At 43.5% G+C, this 16,757-nt stretch overlaps 2 protein-coding genes across 7 annotated transcripts in view; one reads left to right on the top strand and one right to left on the bottom strand.

The window, feature by feature from the left end:
* The window catches only part of MLLT10 (MLLT10 histone lysine methyltransferase DOT1L cofactor), a 107,326-nt gene extending 104,150 nt beyond the window's left edge, over nucleotides 1-3,176 (top strand). For 5 of the 6 annotated variants that reach the window (XM_015853309.2, XM_015853306.2, XM_015853310.2 and 2 more), the window contains one exon: nucleotides 1,511-3,176. In XM_015853309.2, coding sequence (XP_015708795.2) covers nucleotides 1,511-1,579 — 69 coding nt within the window. In that variant the 3' untranslated portion in view covers nucleotides 1,580-3,176. The remainder of the gene's footprint in view (nucleotides 1-1,510) is intronic. The other variant, XM_015853308.2, reaches the window with a different exon arrangement.
* Nucleotides 3,177-4,934: 1,758 nt separating this feature from the next.
* DNAJC1 (DnaJ heat shock protein family (Hsp40) member C1) overlaps nucleotides 4,935-16,757 on the bottom strand; it is an 88,306-nt gene continuing 76,483 nt past the window's right edge. The window contains exons 10-12 of the mRNA XM_015853312.2: nucleotides 6,871-6,919; nucleotides 5,918-6,396; nucleotides 4,935-5,393 (exon numbers count right to left, since the gene is read on the bottom strand). Of these exons, the coding sequence (XP_015708798.1) occupies nucleotides 5,325-5,393; nucleotides 5,918-6,396; nucleotides 6,871-6,919 (597 nt within the window). The 3' untranslated portion in view covers nucleotides 4,935-5,324. The remainder of the gene's footprint in view (nucleotides 5,394-5,917; nucleotides 6,397-6,870; nucleotides 6,920-16,757) is intronic.

The following is a 16,757-nucleotide window of genomic DNA, read 5'->3' as shown; positions in this document are numbered from 1 at the left end:
ACTTCATTCTCTCAGGGTCACGCAATTAAGATAAGAGAGGATGAAGGGAAGGAGCATATGGAACTTGTAAAATCAAACAGGAGTAGTGCAGGAAGACAAAGTTCCAGTATTTCTTGGACAACTCATGAAGTGGCAACAGTAGCAGGAAAAAGGCAGCTTGTCTGCAACGCCAGGTGGGAAGTTTGGGGCCACATTTTGGCTGCCCGCTCTGCTCCCCACTTGCAGAGTCTGAGATACCTCCGGGGCACCACAGGCAGCTGGGCCTCAGACGGTATTGACCCAGGAAGGAGGAGAGAGACAAAAGATGATGAATTTTCAAGATGGTTTTCCTAAAACCAGCTTCCTGAAAATAGGGAAATAGGGGCCTTTGCTTTTATTGAGTTGTGTGGGTGTCATCATTGTTGCCTTTCCAGCCTGGTCCTTTGCTGTGATGTTGCAAACCAACTGCTGCCAGCAGTACTATGGTAAGGTCATCTTCTATCCTGGCCACCAGATGAAGGAGCAGAAGGGCTGATCACAGGAATCTGCTCCATGCTTTGGCTCCTTTTAGAAATGTTGGACTTGGTTCTTGTTTCAAATTTGTGTTTTATAAAAATTAGTAGCGAATGAGGTTGAGACCCTCCATTTGTTTTGCATCAGAGCAAACCATTTTATGTGACGTGCTTTGAGTGGTTTGAAATGGCTCTTACTGGCTCTGGAGATGGTGCCCAGGCAGCAGTCATTGTACTGACGTGCTGTTAGTCATATTTCTTGCTCTTATAACAGTTGGCTGCAAACAACTCAGGGGAATCTGAGAGCCTCTTCCAAATGAAACCCTTAGAAATATGTATGCATTGTCTGAAATGGCTTTTTTTTGCTTTTAAAGGTTAGATTTGAGAGAGATTGCATTTGATTGTTGAGCTGTTTGAATCCAGGAAGAATTTAAAGCAAACTCTGTTTGCGGAAAGTTTGGATGTTTGAAGCTCATTTCAAATTGGACGAGGTTTTTCAGATGTTTCTGAGTGCTCAGAGGATGAAGTTGAGGCTTTTGCTGAGTCGAGTTCAGTATTTACAGGAAATGTCCTCACAATTTATGAAAGAAACTCAGCTGCGGCAGAGACAGAATGGAAACAGCATTTCTGTGCTGTTGGAAGAGGACAGATTTTAACCCTCTGTAATGGGTAGCAAAGGTCACCTCCTGTTTGTCTTGACCATCATTGGGACCCAATGTCAGACCAATGGCTGGCAACACAAAGTCCTGTTGGAAATGAAAGCACAGGCCAAGCTTGAGCATTGCAGTGTGAGCTCCAGCTGGGAGTTGTGCAAGTGCAGTTCTGCTCCTGGGACTATTCTTTGCCTCTTTCTATTCTGTGATACACAATTACTCTTTACAATGCAAAAGTAACAAACTTACTATTAACGCAGCTGAATTCAGTTACCTCATCTGCTTTGTGCACCGTCTGTTTCCTTTCCGCTGTATTTATGGTGTGGTTTTACTGAGCTCTGTATTTTATAATCTGATTTTTAGAAGTATTTTCTCTTACACAGAGGCTCAATGACAAAACTGGACCAGTTGCATCAGAGAAGAGTTGACATTTGAGCGATACTTGAGAGCTGCACGTCCTGCTGTGATAGCACTTCATCTGCCTGCAAGCTGCAGTTTTCCTTTCTGCAAATAGGAAGAAATGCAACAAGGAACTCTTACTGCACAGCAAAAGGTTAATAATTTTCATAAGGGTATATTTGGTAGGCTTTGATTTGCTTTCTTGTTGCACTAAAATGGATGTAATTTTTAATGTGTCAGACTGTGAAGCAGAGAGAGCTCTGTAAGCCACAGTGATTCTGTCAATGGTAGTGAGGACAAGTTAAACCACAGAAGAACGTACGCTTGACTTTTCAGTACTGATGTCAAAACCCAGAGGCTGAAGAACTGCCTGCAGGCACAAGTTACCTTGATTTCGGAGCAGGAGGGTTTCTTCGTTTTGTTTTGTTAATTAAAAAGCTCAACAGAAGCCCAAACGTAGCGTCTGATCTCTGCTGCAGCTGCAATCTGTCCTTCAGACTAAGCTGGCAGTGGCAGTCTGGACTTGCTGTTTGTTGTTCCCTTTTACACACATGCACTCATTCGGAAATCTGACTCATAAGGGAATCTATTCTGAGCTTTTATTCCTTTAAATTCCTGTCGTTATATAGTGGGGAACTGTTCCTCAGTAAGACTTACAGTATGGAATCCAAAGTGAATTAATTTTGGTGTAGGTTTTAGAGTGATGAGGTTTTTAAAGGAACTGCTTCGGTTCCAGCAACAAAGTTTTCTTACCAGATGAGAAGGCCACACTGGAAGAATTAGGTGTAGTGTTTGGCCTCAACCAAGTGCCTGTTGCTACCTCCGCTTCGTTGGGATGGCTGCCAGCAGCTGATGATGCACTATAGACGTGTCCTTGTGAGCAGCAGGAAGAGCCGGTGTTGCACCAGCAGCCTCGTCCTTCTGCCTTTACTCCAAGTGTTGGTTCCGCTGCCGGCAGCTCAGGTGGATTCGTTCCCTGGGTCGTTTGGCGCTTAGAAACCACCAAAAAAGGGAGTGAGGGTTTCCCACCGGAATTCAGCTGTGCTTGAAACGGGCGGGCGCGAGTTGGACGGGGCAGATGTGATGCTGCACGCGGCTCCGTGCGGCGTGGTGTTAAATGGGGCGATGACCACTAATCAGTGCTGCGTGGGAACGACAAGGGGGAGAGACCCAGCTGTAATCAGACCTCCACTGTGTACCCATTCGGAAGAACATGTGAATTCTGCAATATGTTTCTTAGTTAAACGTTGCACAGTTCTTACCTCATTTCTGTAAATAAAGTTTTGTGGATCTGTTTTGTATTGTGAAGAATTCCTAAGAAAACACGGCTATTTTGATTTGTAATATTTCTAACGAGTAGATTTAATGGAAGAAGTGGAAATAATTTATTTTTATACGTCGCGGGCAACTTTTTAAAGACGTCCCATATTGCTTTTGTAGATACTTGACAAAAGTCAGCCCGGTGGTTTATTTTAGCCTGTCGCCCCACTGGTGAACTGAACGTTCTGTAACAATTTGTACAAAAGGTAAGATGGAAACGTGCTGTTATTTTGACTAGATGTAAAATTCCAAGTGTATGAAAAGAGATGTACAAAGCTTTTGTTAATAAACTGGAATAATGTTTATAGTTGCACGCCGCTTGTGTCAACCTCAGTCTTGCACACAAATGCTGCCATGGCTGCAGCTGCACGTGGGCGCCACGGCTCCATCCAGCACTTTGTGCTTCCAGGAGCCCTGTTGAGCCGTGGTACGTCCTGGACAGAACAGCTCCTGGCTGGTAAATGAACAAGCTCAGAGTTAATGGAACATCTCTTTGGCACAGCTGGGTCACCGCTAACCCTGGCCCAGCTCAGTGTCTCTCTGGCAACAGAACCTTCTCAGAAAGTTTCCTTTACTGCTCGTTGGTGGTGGTGGCTGTTTGGTGTGGCTGGGGCAGAGGCTGAGGAATAGCTGGTGTCACAAGTTCCACTGACCAAGCCAGGGCTCAGCTCTAGAACCAGGCACTATTTGCTCCCTTTGGGAGGGGCACTGCCCTTGTGCTTGTTGGGACAGTCAGTATTAAGGGAGAGCCAGGGCATTTAAAAACTGGGCCCCTACATTTATACTTCTTACTGCCTGAGGGAGGGGAAAGCAGCCCAAGATGCTCCCAGGTGCTTATAGGGAATCCTGAGCATCCCTTCTACTGCAGTTGTGGAAGTGAGTGTTCAGTACCTGTAGCTTTATGGATCTAACCTGAATCTAAAAACAGCATGGTGGACATAAGCATCAGCCCCCAAGTGTCTTTTCCCTGCATGTTCCTCTTCTTGAGGGATGTGGGCAAGAGGGAGGCGCCCCTGCCTATAGCAGGGAGTTGGAACTGGGTCATCTTCAAGGTCTCTTCCAACCCAAACCATTCTATGATTCTTCAAGAGCTCCTGCCTGATCTCTGCCATCTGTTTCCTGGTCAGAGGCAGAGTAGCATGAAAGCAACAAATACGGAGTGAGATTGCCAAACTCAGGGCAGCCTTAACTTCTCAATGTGTCAGAGGTTGGTGTCACAAACCCAAGACAGTGGTGGATGTTGTACGGTGCTCGTATCCCTGATGGACAGAAAATCAACAGCAGGAAAGTAATGAAAAGGACGGTTATGACATTAAACAAAACTCTGATTTGCTCATCTTTATAGGAGGAGACCACATCAAAGCCGAGTTCACATGAAGGCCAGATGCAGTCAGAAACCAACCTTGTTTCAATGACTTTGCAGATCCTGACATCAAAGGTGCTGGTCTTTGGCAGCAGCTCAATAGGAACCATTTGCCATTCAGTGTCACGAGAGCAGACCTTGGGGCAGTCAGTGCTGCCTGCAGGACCAGTGCATGTCCCAGCCAGCCTGCTGCTACTCCTGCACCTCCATAGGCCTGTGCTGTGGGCAGGCTGTGCTCCTGGCCCAGTAACCACAGGCCATCCATCACCTCTCCCCAGGAATGGCCAACGCCGTGTTTCAGCATTCCCACTCAGAGCAGTGCCACAAATGCTGCGCCTCTCTTGCTTCAGAGATTCAACCTGTCGGGAGTGACACAGTGGTACAGCCCAGCTGCCCCTCCTTAAGGATGTGCCTTCAGATAGATACGTGTCTGTTTGTCACACTGGCATTAACACCATCAGTGTTTGTCAGGTGCACTGCTTGAAGTATCCCGGCAGCAATGGGCTACCAACCAAGAACGTTTCTCACCCATGAGCGATGTGAGCTTCCTTGATGTGTGCATCCCCATGCAGAAGCTCTTAGGGCTTGGAGAAGCTGAAGGTGTTGGGCACATGGCGTAACACAGGCAAGGCTCACACAGGGCTTGTATGTGAGTTTTAAAGATTGTCACTGATGGATAAAAGCATCAAACTCCTCCCAGCTCCATACTCTTTTTCCCTGCTATTTATTGTTACATTCCACTCTTTCCTTACAGCCTAAGGTTAATTTTTATCTGTGACCAAAAAACATTCCACGTGCTAAAGAACAAATACGGGCTGCACCCGCAGCAGTTGCAGCACGCAGGCAGCGGGGTGGGTTACCTGAAGCTCCTGTTCAGGACATCAGCACCTCTCCACGTAAGCAGCTCCTACACAAAAGCGCACCTCCTTTCTCCAGCACACAGAATAGTCGGTAAGACGACAAAAGATTTATTGACACTTTCTTTTCCTAAGGCACGTGACGTATAGAAATACCGAGGTACAAAAATGCGGTTTCCTGCATATGAGTTTTACTCCCCCATTTTGACGAAGACGACGTCAATTCTTCTGCTGAGAGCACTCAGCTTTTGGCCAGCTTTTTCTTTTGTACCAGCTCAACCAGCAGCCTGTACCGCGCTATGCACTCCTCCTAGAAGGAAAACAAACGTTTGTTTGATAAACGAGAAAACCAAAGTGTGGCACTGTTATAAGGTGGGTAGAGGTGAAAACAGTACCAAAGTTACTCATGCAGTGGCTTTCAGAAGGACAATCTACATCTGCGAGCACTGGGTTAGAAAAACAAAGTTCTGACTGACATTTCTTACTGGGTAATTTCTCTTTTCCAAGAGCGCACCAAGCCAAGAAAACCCCTGCCTGCTATTTCTATACAACACCTGTAAAGGCAGCTGTTATGCATTGTGTTGTATGAGCCCTTCCAGAACAGTTACGAGTTACTTTGACATTTCTGTAACACATTAAGCAAATTGACCTAATGGAAAATGCCCTCGAAAATCTGCAGAGGTTGCCACCTTTGTAGAGGCTTCGTGTCTTGATTGATGGCTACAGGTGAAGTAACGCCCTCACTTTGCTGCATGGCCCTTAAGATACTCATGAATGGGCAGAACATGTATTTCCTCTTTATTTACACTCTAATTCCAACACCAAGAACTGTACCTTGCTTTTTCCAGGAACGCATTTTGCTATCTTGTCCCAGCGGTCCGACGTTCCCTTTGGATGCTGCTGCAAGGCCATTTCCAGAAGTTTCTGTTGGTTCTGAGTCCACAGTTCTTCTAAGGCACGGCTCTTCTCTCTTTTTCTGCTCTCGTCATCACTTTCTTCCTCCTGCTCTGTGTGATCGAAATCCTTCTGCCGTCTCCCTCTGCCCTTCTCCTCCGATGCCTCTTTTGTTGCTGCTGGCCCCATTTCAGGCGCTTTGGGGACCTTCCGCCTGCGATGCCTGGTCTCACCAGCACCGCTCTCCTTGGGATCTGTCTGGGCATCTGTCCGATCTGGGCTGTGATTGAAGCTCCCCTCCTCCTCCTCTTCCTCCTCCCTTTCCCTCTGTGTGATGATGTGGTCTGGTAGATTCATGGAGACTTTGGTGTTCTTGGAATTCTGGGCCAAGGTTTTAAGCTCGGAGAGCCTGGTGACACCTGTTTAAAGCACTGCTGTTATACTTCTAAATAAATAAACCATAAACAGGAGGTACTGCAAGTAGGAGGTACTCAGAACAGTGCAGAGAGCAGGTGAAGCCCTTACAGATCATGCCAAGTTGCTTATGTTTATCCAGAAATCAAGGCATTTGTATGAAGCAATGAACTTAGTTATGAGCTCATCTGGTAGGCGTGAAGTAACAAGTAAATTACCACACTGACATAAACGAGAACAGAACAGCATCAAGAAATGGACAAAGCCCACCCTAAACTGAATAAGAAGGGCTGGGGGGATGTAGCTACAAAGGCAGCATTCCCTCAGAGTGCGTCAGGTCTTTTCCTTGCTTGAAGCAAGGCAGGCTGCAGGAGTCTCTGCAGAACACACGCAGAAAGTGACCGAATGCACCCGTGTGCATGCAGCTACCTAAACACAGTGCTCCCTACAGGTGTTGGTGAGGAGCTGGCAGCACACACCTGGTGTATACGTCACAGAGTCCTTCAGCTGTTTGGCTTTTGTGGTGACCTGCGGAGAAGAGGAATAAAAAATGGGACTATTAAAAATTACATTTATCACACGGCAATCCATATATGTGGAATCCCTGCTTCGTCCTCTCTCTTAATACCTAAATCTGTGTCTTGGAGTGATCTAACAGCGCAATGAGCTATATCCTCACTGAACCACACAGCATCACACAATGGAAGGGACCTCAAGGATCACAAACCTCCACACCCCCCTGCCACAGCAGGGCCACCAACCTTCACATTTAATACCAGACCAGGCTGCCCAGGGCCCCATCCAACCTGGCCTTGAACACCTCCAAGGACGGGGCATCCACAGCCTCTCTGGGCAGCCCTGCCAAGAACGTGCGTTGTGCCAAATGACCTGCGAGATTCAAGTCTCACGTAACAGCATTTTAAAATGTAGTGCTCCAAGAAGTGCACACTCAAAGTACTCAACATTTTAAACGAGTACCAGTTTGTCTTCCAACACGTGACCCTGTTCAGCCTAGAATGAATCATTTTTGGAGTCCCCACGCAGACCTCTGCTGTCCGGGCTGACCATGCTAAGGGCAGCAGACTCCTCTCCCTACACAGAGCAGCACCGGGGGAGAACAGCCCACACCGTGCAGCACTTCTCTAAAGAACAGGAATGATCTCTCCCACAAATTAAACCGTATTTTCAGGGCTGATTAAATTTGAATGAGAACTCCACGGACAAAAAAGAAAGTCCTGGCTGTAATTAACCAAAGTCTTTATCCAGAGACAGACACCTGGCATAGAAAAGCCCAGTGCCCACTGCTGCAGCATGATAAACTTTGAATCATTTGAAGAGGAAAAGCCTAAGAACATCGTGATGAGTGAATGACTCTAAGCAGCACCAACTGTTCTTCATCTGCATGATGCTGAAACAACTGATGGATCCCCCCTGAAAGGGATAACCCGCTAACACAGAAACAGAAACTCTCCTCAGAGAGTCTAAATTCATCCAAACCTAAATATACGAGTTCCCTTTCCACTTTAAGCAGAACAGCTCCGTGTGCCCACGCTGCAAAAGGAGGGGAACCCGCTGCCGATTGCTGAACACAACTGCTCCTACACAGAGACCTGTTACACATCTCTGGAATTATCTTTGTCTAAAGTGGACTGCAATAATTACGTTGAAAAGTGAGGAGAACTTGTCATGGCAGAGCGCGGTGGATCGTTTAGAGCTGCAGTGATTCACCACAAGTACAGCAGAGCACTGTCTGTCTGTGCTCATCTATTCCAGACAGCTGACAATAACCCATCCTGCTATTTTTAAACTCCTTTCAAAGACTTGCAAGCTACTCAGATGACCAAGAAGAGAGGAAAAGAGACAGGAAATTTCCCTGAGCCTAGAGAGTAAGCAGCCAGCAGCCTTAATGCCACCGTTCTGCCTTCTGTGTGCTGAAGCACTGATACCGTAGCAGGCTGCCAATTACTGCTTCATCCTTCCAACTGGGACTACACGCAACAGAAACTTACAGTGTAAGTGGTGCAAGTCAACATCCTGGATTCCAGCGTCCTTTACAGGATGGATGTTCCCAGATTAGGCTAGTGCTGGAATCCCACAACAGATACAAGTTTTGGTGCATGTTGCATCCAACTGAATTAATCTAAAATGGCTCTTTCCATTAGAGCAGTGAAGGACTCCAAGATCCAGATGGTATTGAAATACCATCCCCCATATGTGAGAAGTACCAGCCTCACCTCAGCCTGTCTTTCTTTGGGTGACTCCAGCACCAGTATCTTTGCTGGCCCGGTTTTACCCCCTGTAGTAAGTTACTCCATCTATTGCACAAGACTTTTGGAGGCACCTTAATCATCATTTTTATGGACTTTCAATCTGAACACTTGGTGATTAATCCGGAAATAACAGCTATGTGTAAGGTTTAGATACTGTGAATCCACAATACCAGGTCCTGAGCAAGCTCTGTCAAGCACCTCCTGCTGACATAACTCCGAAGCTCATTGACAGCATCACTACCATCATTCCCATATTCCATGCGATGACTTATCAATTATCCTTCTTTTTTCCTCACTTTAAACTCAGCTTTCTTCTTTTCTAGGTGCTATGCAAAATCCTTGTTTACTCCAGCTCTTCTCACTCAGAGCTCAGGTGTCACATATACAGACTTAGGACTTATTTGTCCATCAGCTCCAACTGTCATTGCTGTTAGAGATGCTGACGCAGGGAAAGAATCATAACATGTCAGCATTAACCTATTAGGGATTATTAGGAACCCATCCTATGGAATGTGGGAAATCTGTATTTCAGTTTGATCTGCTTGAGTTTAATCACTGCTCTTGCCACTCAAATTTGCAGCCTCCTCTGGTGCCAGCTCCTCCATACACTGACAGCCCTAACATCAATCACTGCTTACCAGTGCTGAGCAGGGTTATCTACTGGGTACTTCTTAGCAGTTATTTTGAAGAGCAGAAGTTGCTCCATTGCATTCTCAGCTCTATTTCTTATCATAACTTGCTTCGATTTATTACTCTTTCATTCAGTAGCAGATAACATACTCAGAAGTACCAAAGCACGAAGCAGTTGTGGCATTATGCTTCTAATTATTATTGGCAACTGCTAGTGCACAATGCTACAAATTACAGTTGTAGTGTATATTGAACTGTGAGTTTTGTCATTAGTGTGAAAAGTCGTGCTAAGAGCCTGTTGTTATTTGACAACAGCTCTCATCAAAGTATTGGTCAGGTCTGAAGAAAACCTGGGTCTGGGGACACCTTAAGTAATAAACATCATACTCTGAGATGGATTTAAAATAGAAGAGGGAGGAGCTCTTATTTCCACAAATAATTTTACTGCTAGAAAGGCACACTGCATTATTCTATAGGAATCAACTTTCATCTTTGCTGTTTCTATGCACAAACAACCCAGGCATCCCCGTAGTTCTCTGGGGATAACAGAAGTCACAAATGAAGTCAGGTAATCGCACGCACAATGAAACATTTTTTTAGACAAAGGAAGATGAGAACAAATGTTTGCTGTGAGCAATCACTGCTGAAGTAGAAAGTGAACAGTCTTACTGTGGGACATACAGAAAGAAGCCACAGGAACAGTTTGCTTCTGTGAACTCCCCTCTGAATTCAGTTTCAATAGCTCTTCAGCTACAAAAAGATTTTACTGAAAGCTCGGATTAGTGGGATGATTTTATGCAATGAAAGCCAGGCAGAGAGCTGGCTTCCTCTTGTACTCCTGACAATTAGTCCAGATCACAAGACCAGTTGCTACTCAACAAGACACCTAGCAGTAAAAACATTCCTCATCCTGACCATCCTGATGTTAAATCTCATTACCCTGGACACCTGCCTCCTCTTTCAGATGGGACAATCAATGCTTCAGAGAGGTACAGGAGAAAAAAAAGTATTATTCAGAGTCAGCTTAAAAGCCTTTTGGCAGCACAGGCAAAATTCAGGTTTGCTATCACATGGGTGAGAGGCTGCACCTTTTGTGCTGCTGGGAAGGCAAGGATAAAATAGCACGGAATTGTGACCGGCCTCAGGGGGAAACCCTGTAAAGTCAAGTATAGCGACCATACCCATGCTAAACACACAGGAATGGCCCATTTGCAGAAGGTGAAGATCAAATTCCCCACTCCCACAGCAGCAGCCATAAGCTGGCCATGGTCAGAACCATGGTCAGCCCAGCTTTGCAGGGCTCTGGCAGTGGTCAACGGGGCTTTGAAGCTTTTCCCATCCTGCTGCCTCCAGACACTCCCCTTCTGGATACAAGACCATTTAGACCAGGGCTGCACCAGGTAAATAAGGCAACGAAAGTCTCTTGTGTTCTGAAGACACTTTGAAAAAACATGAGCAGATGAAGAGATAACTTGTGTCATTTGGCTCCCAGATGTATCTAACTTTGCGAAGCAGGATGACATGTTGGTGTGCTGCTGCCAACCCAGCACACTGACAAAGCTGTTTACTACTCTAAGCACCTTCCCGAGCAGAAGCTATCTAAGTATCTATGACGCTGCCTGAATTTCTCAGCATCACCTACCAGAAACCTGCTGTCTCAGTAGCAGTGTTCTGCCCAGCCACTTGCTATCTGTTTACTCTCCATCTATTTATGTTATGTAAAAGCATCCAAGATCTGTGGAATTACAGAGAAAAAGAAAGTATAGATACAGCCTGGAAGTAGCTGAAGCCAATATGCATCAAATTTTTTTTGAATCTGAGGTTAATTTGAGCCAAAACCACATTGTTCTCATAAAGGAAAGCCAGGTACAGGACACTCAATTATTTCCTGCCCTTCTCCAAGAAATAGGCTTTACTGACCTTTCAGAACAGCACAGAAAAAGCTGTCAAATTCCAGGTTCTCTCCTTATAGGCCAAGTATTACTTGTTGCACTGAACTGATGTCCCAATCTAGATCTAAACAGCTTATTCACAGCAACCACAATTGCATCAAAGATGGCTGACCAAAGTCAGCCAACAGCAGTGACTCACTCCTTTATTTTCATGTGACAGACTCAAAGTTTGTTGCTTTATAAAATGCCTTCCTGGATTGCTAAAACTGCCTTCCAGTTCTAACAGACCTGTTGAACATCAGGCCAAATCATCCTGCTCCTTTTCTTTTTAAACAGCTTATTTCCAACGCAGCAGATCTCTAGCAATGAAGAATTTAAGTTAGAAGATGCACTTTTGCTCTGGCCCCACTTGTAACAATTTGCTTAGTGGGCTGTTACTAACTTTTCCAAAAGTGTGCAACATAACGGGCCAATGAGGCCAACAGCTCTTGCTCTTGAAAGAACTAAGGGACACTTCACCAACTGGATTTGCTTAGACCAGCTGCTGCCAGCCTGCAGCAAATGGCTTTCTTGTGGTTACGACCTGTGAAGCTGTGTGTGATTGCAAACCTGGCCACAGCCAATGAGAGGAGGCAGCCACAGCAGAAACACAACAGCTGTGTGTTCAGTGATGAGGCAGCCTAAGATGTGGCCTAAACCACTGGATTTAGAACATCAGATCTCGTTAAGTGCCCGGAGAGTTAATTTAAAACAGAAGAACAACTGCTCTCTTTTTTCAGGCCTAAGAGGAAGAACTCAACACCCAGAATTGTCATGACATGGGAGACTTCAAACTATGCCATTTTTCTACTTTTGTCAGTCAAAATCTACATTTGCAAGTCTCAGCTCAGTACTGTGGAAACTCATGCACTCAAATGCCCTTTGCAACAACTGCTTGAGTATTTTATGACCTTTGATGCAAAATGCTTTACCTGTGCTAAGAGCTTTAAGATTTGCATTCTGCAATGGAATTTAAACCCAGCTCATCAGGATACACACGGAATGTTTTGTTATTCAAGCTACACTGCAAAGTTATAGCAGCACTGTCCCGACCACTGTATAGCGCGTGTATCTGAATTAAAGCTGGTGTCCCGCTGGCTTCTGCAAACAGCTTTCTCCTTTAAGTGACAGGAATGCTCTTGTCACGCCTCCCAAGAAGCAAATCAATCTGTTTTGTATTTGGGCATAAGATGCTCCATGCTGCCTGATTCTGCAAGAATGGCAGGGTCAGTTGTATGACAGCACAGAAGAAAACTGTGCAATCACAGGACTGTGAACAGCAACCCTTGTGCAAAGTATCAACAGGCGTGTTGGTGTGTCTGTGGGATTAGACAGGTGTTCTGAAGATTTCACTCTTAGACTGAGGGATCTCCATGACCTACATACCATCTAAATCCCATCTTAGATATTCATAACTGCTTTCAGACCTTGATCCAGAGCAAGGTCTTTATACTTCAATAAGCTACCGAAAGAACTATTGATTACATAAATATATGCAAGATGCCGAGAGGGACTGCTTCAGAACATCCACAACTGGAGATCACAGTAACCGAGTTAACACATGCACAGTATATAAAATGAAATATAAAGCAGACTTAGCAAAAGCTTAATCTCCAAAAGCAAAAAAACAACAACAAAAAAACCAACCCTAATAAATTCATTAACTTGTACATATTAATTACTTCTCAGATAGATGTTTTCTCGCTGGCAATGTAACGAGCTTGCACTTGCCAAAAATGAGGGGTCTATTATATAATGGCACATAAATGTGCAGTGAGTGTGAACTCGCACAGTTAGACTTAAGGCTGAAACTGTTGGAGAGATGAGAAAACACAAAACAAGCCCTCCCTCCCAATCTCGTGCTTTCAGGTTTCACCATAATTCAGGATGTCTGCTCCAATACATACACCTGTCTATTGTTTTGCTGTCTGCCTTGGTCTTTTTTTATACAAGCAGCAAATCCCTATCAGCCTGTTTTTACAACACAAATGCGTGAGATTAGTGACTGCAGGAGCAAACAGAATCAGTTTAAATCCTGTAAGACAAGTGAATGATATTACTTCACAAGTATGAAATCTGAGATCTCTTTGCCTTTAATTTAAAAAACCTGTACCTAATAATCACATTAAAGTCTGTTTGGCATGCCAGACAGCTTTTACTTCCTCTGTTATTTTTACAATTTGAATGTCCTTTGTAGTTACTGAAATTAATTTATGCCTTTCAGCAAATATTTTATTTTTTCTAATCTGTAAGGGTAGGCATTGTCGAGTAAAATATGCTGCTATAATTCCACACCTAAGTGCTTCTCCTCAATCTGAGTTCAACAAAAGCCGGCCATCATTATAAATCTTCATAAAGCACAGCATTTGTCAAATCAAGGAATGTAATTTTTGCAGAAATAGTCACCTTGAAATTCTATTCATAATTTATTCTACGTCTGAGTGTGTTCACAGCGTTTAGGAAATTCAAACCTAACTTTTTCTTTTGTTTTAAAAGGTCAATTATTTCCTTAAGTATTGGAGGACAGGAATGAGAACTAACCCCGGAGCAACAAATTCAGCAAGGAAAATGGGTCAAAGAACAGATGTTCAGGGGATGGCAGAGAGCAGTGGTACAGGTAACCAGGTCAGCCAGCAGGAACTCTGATTAGAGTTAACTGAACTCCATTTCCCTTTCATAATCAAAATACTTGAAAATCTAATTTATACCACCAGCCAACTGCAATAAAAATGACTTAAAAAGCTATAGAAGCTTTTGGTTGTGAGAGCAGTAAGATTTCATTATACCAAGCTGGATGAAAATCATTTTTATGGGAAAAGGTTGATAAATCCACAATATGCACATATTAAAATGTCAATTAGCCATTTAAATAATGAAACATACATAATGAAACATAATAAAATGAGCACAATTGCATCCATTTTGGGTCGACTATTCATTGGCTGTTCAAGGATGGTTTCTGGACGAGAGACGAGATAAGAATTACTCTGTACTTGATAGGACCAAAGTTAGAGCAACACCCTTCTCACAGCACGCCTACACAATGGTTGCAAGCATAAAGTAGCTGAGCTCAAGGAATACGTTGCAAAGAAATTGATGCTGGTATCACATGAGGCAGCACGAACAGAAACAGTACAGCTGCATGAGCTCAGATGCACTACAGTACGGAAACAGCTGTTTACTGTTGGATTTTGGCTGGCACTTTCCCACTGCCCTGAATCACATTGTGTAGAAGCATCTGTTTGGACAGGGCATCTGGTAGACAGATCCATATAACGGGTCTTATTCTTGTTTGTGTGTTATTTTGGGAAATCACAAAATTCACAGACTTAAATGCCTACAAAATAACGAAACAATTCAAACTCAAGTGATTTTAGTAACAGTATAAAAGAAAAAGCATCTGAAAGATGACTTTGTAAGGAATTACTGAACGTAAGAACAATCAAGCCAAGGTACATGCAGTGATTAAGAACCAACGTAGTGACTATCTGGCTTTAATTTTACATTTTTTAAAATGAGTTCACACATGCTTCCAATTGTAGGCGAGTTTTGTTTCCTCCCCCTTTCCTCCTAGATAGCTTGCACTTGCTAGTCTAATCACAGGCCATATGAAGGGAAGGACCTAACCTGAGGCAGAATCTCTATATTGATCTCGTTTCTTGCAGATGTTTCCCTAACCTGTTTTTTAAAGACCTTCAAAGGTGGATACTCCACAGCAGCTTATTCCACTGCTTTACTACACCTTTTCAATCTTTGCCCCTTCATGGCTTACTCAGCTGCGTACGTTAAATTTCAGGTAACCATTTCTTGCCCTATAAAGCTGATACAGAGCACAAGCAACTTCCTATTTGCAGTCATCTCTTTAGATAGATGAATGCTTACATCATATTTTCTTTCAGTTCTCAGCCCATAATAATTCCTTCACAATCTTTTCCAATAGGTCTCTAAAGATCAGTCACTCTCCTTATTCTCTTCTGGACTTGTTACACTGAATCACATACTTATTGTAATACTGAAAACTAGACACAAACTGGAGATGTAGATTCAGGTTTACCATCCTCCTGTGTTTTCTCAGTATGATGCTCCCCTTTTTAAAAGAACTTGCTATTTGTTGACCTGTATTATCTCTCCTAATCTCTGCATTTCTCCTGCACTTGTTTGCCATCTTTTATTTGTGAACCCTGTCATTATCTTGCTGCATGTACTTGCATATTGACTGTTTAATTTGCCTACTGCAACTAATAATCTTACTTTTTGCATCTTATTTCTCTAATTCATTCTGAGTTCTACTCATATTGCAATTTATTTGCAGTTCCCTCTTAGCTTTCTAAAAGTACTTCACAAAGAAGTTATGCTACTCCATCATCTTTCATCACTCAGGTTAGCAAAGGTGCAAAATAATGCAAAATATAACTTGCTGTGTTATCTGATAAAGCCCTTCAGCTGGACAGTGAGACACCAACGACTTCTGCAGAACTGGTGGGACAGATACACTATGGTAGGAAACACCATAGCACTGTCAGATCCAGGAGAGAAAGAGATGACAAACTAAGAAGGACAATTTATTGCCAAAATGATTTTTTTTTTTGTCATTAATTAATGCCTGTTTATCTTCAGATGACAAACATCTTAAGGAAGTTCTGCTAACATGGAAGGTTCAAAAGCCAAAGCTTCTATTCAGAATGCTGTTTCAACAAGTGCAAACTGGGTTCTGAGGTAGCAAATCAATGATAAGAAAAACAAAACAGAAAATCATGGTGGAATTTTCCAAGCATAACGAATCTCTCTGCAAATAAGCAAGAGACAAACTTTTCCCTTCTTTGTATGTGGAAAAAATAAAAGCAGTGCTAAAGCATTAAAATCTTCCTTCATGTTGCCTAAAAAAGTCAGTAACGTAATGGCAGGAGGAAAGTTCAGAATGATGTAAAAAACTCCAAAACAAATAAAACCACAAAACTAGGTTAAAAAAACACCACAAAGCCAAAAAGTTGACAAAAGCCAAGATGCAGTGACAAAAGCCAAGATGCAGTGGAAATTAATACAGCCTTACAAGGGAATTTACTTCAGAAAAGAACAAAGGAAGAAGAAAATAAGAGTTGTTTGAAATGGAATTTGTTTGGGGCAGTCAGGAGAGAACTTCACTCGTTACTACATGGATATGCTGCAGATATTGTTCAGCAGCTGGAAGGATACACCTGAAGTAGTTCCCAGTTCCAGTGTCTCCACTACTGATCTCATAACATCTTGAGACAGAAAGCTTCCAGGAAACTTTTGTTTAAGTGTTTCCTCTTGGACCCAACCACTGAAACTGCACAACATGATAGAGGAGAAACACTACTAAGTAGTCTGTATTGGGAAATCTGACCCAGCATTATCAGCAGTGTGAAATTTTTAGAGAAATAAAAGATTGTGCAGAGCACACTCGAAGTAATCACATAGTTGGAGGCCACAGGAAGTAAAAAGGATTACACTCTGACTTTGCCTCACACAAAACCCCCCAACATTGCCATTTTTCATACAAGAAAATGACAGCTC

The sequence above is a fragment of the Coturnix japonica genome, chromosome 2 (assembly GCF_001577835.2).
Source record: "Coturnix japonica isolate 7356 chromosome 2, Coturnix japonica 2.1, whole genome shotgun sequence".
Lineage (NCBI taxonomy): Eukaryota > Metazoa > Chordata > Aves > Galliformes > Phasianidae > Coturnix > Coturnix japonica.
This window is presented reverse-complemented; position numbering and strand designations above follow the sequence as displayed.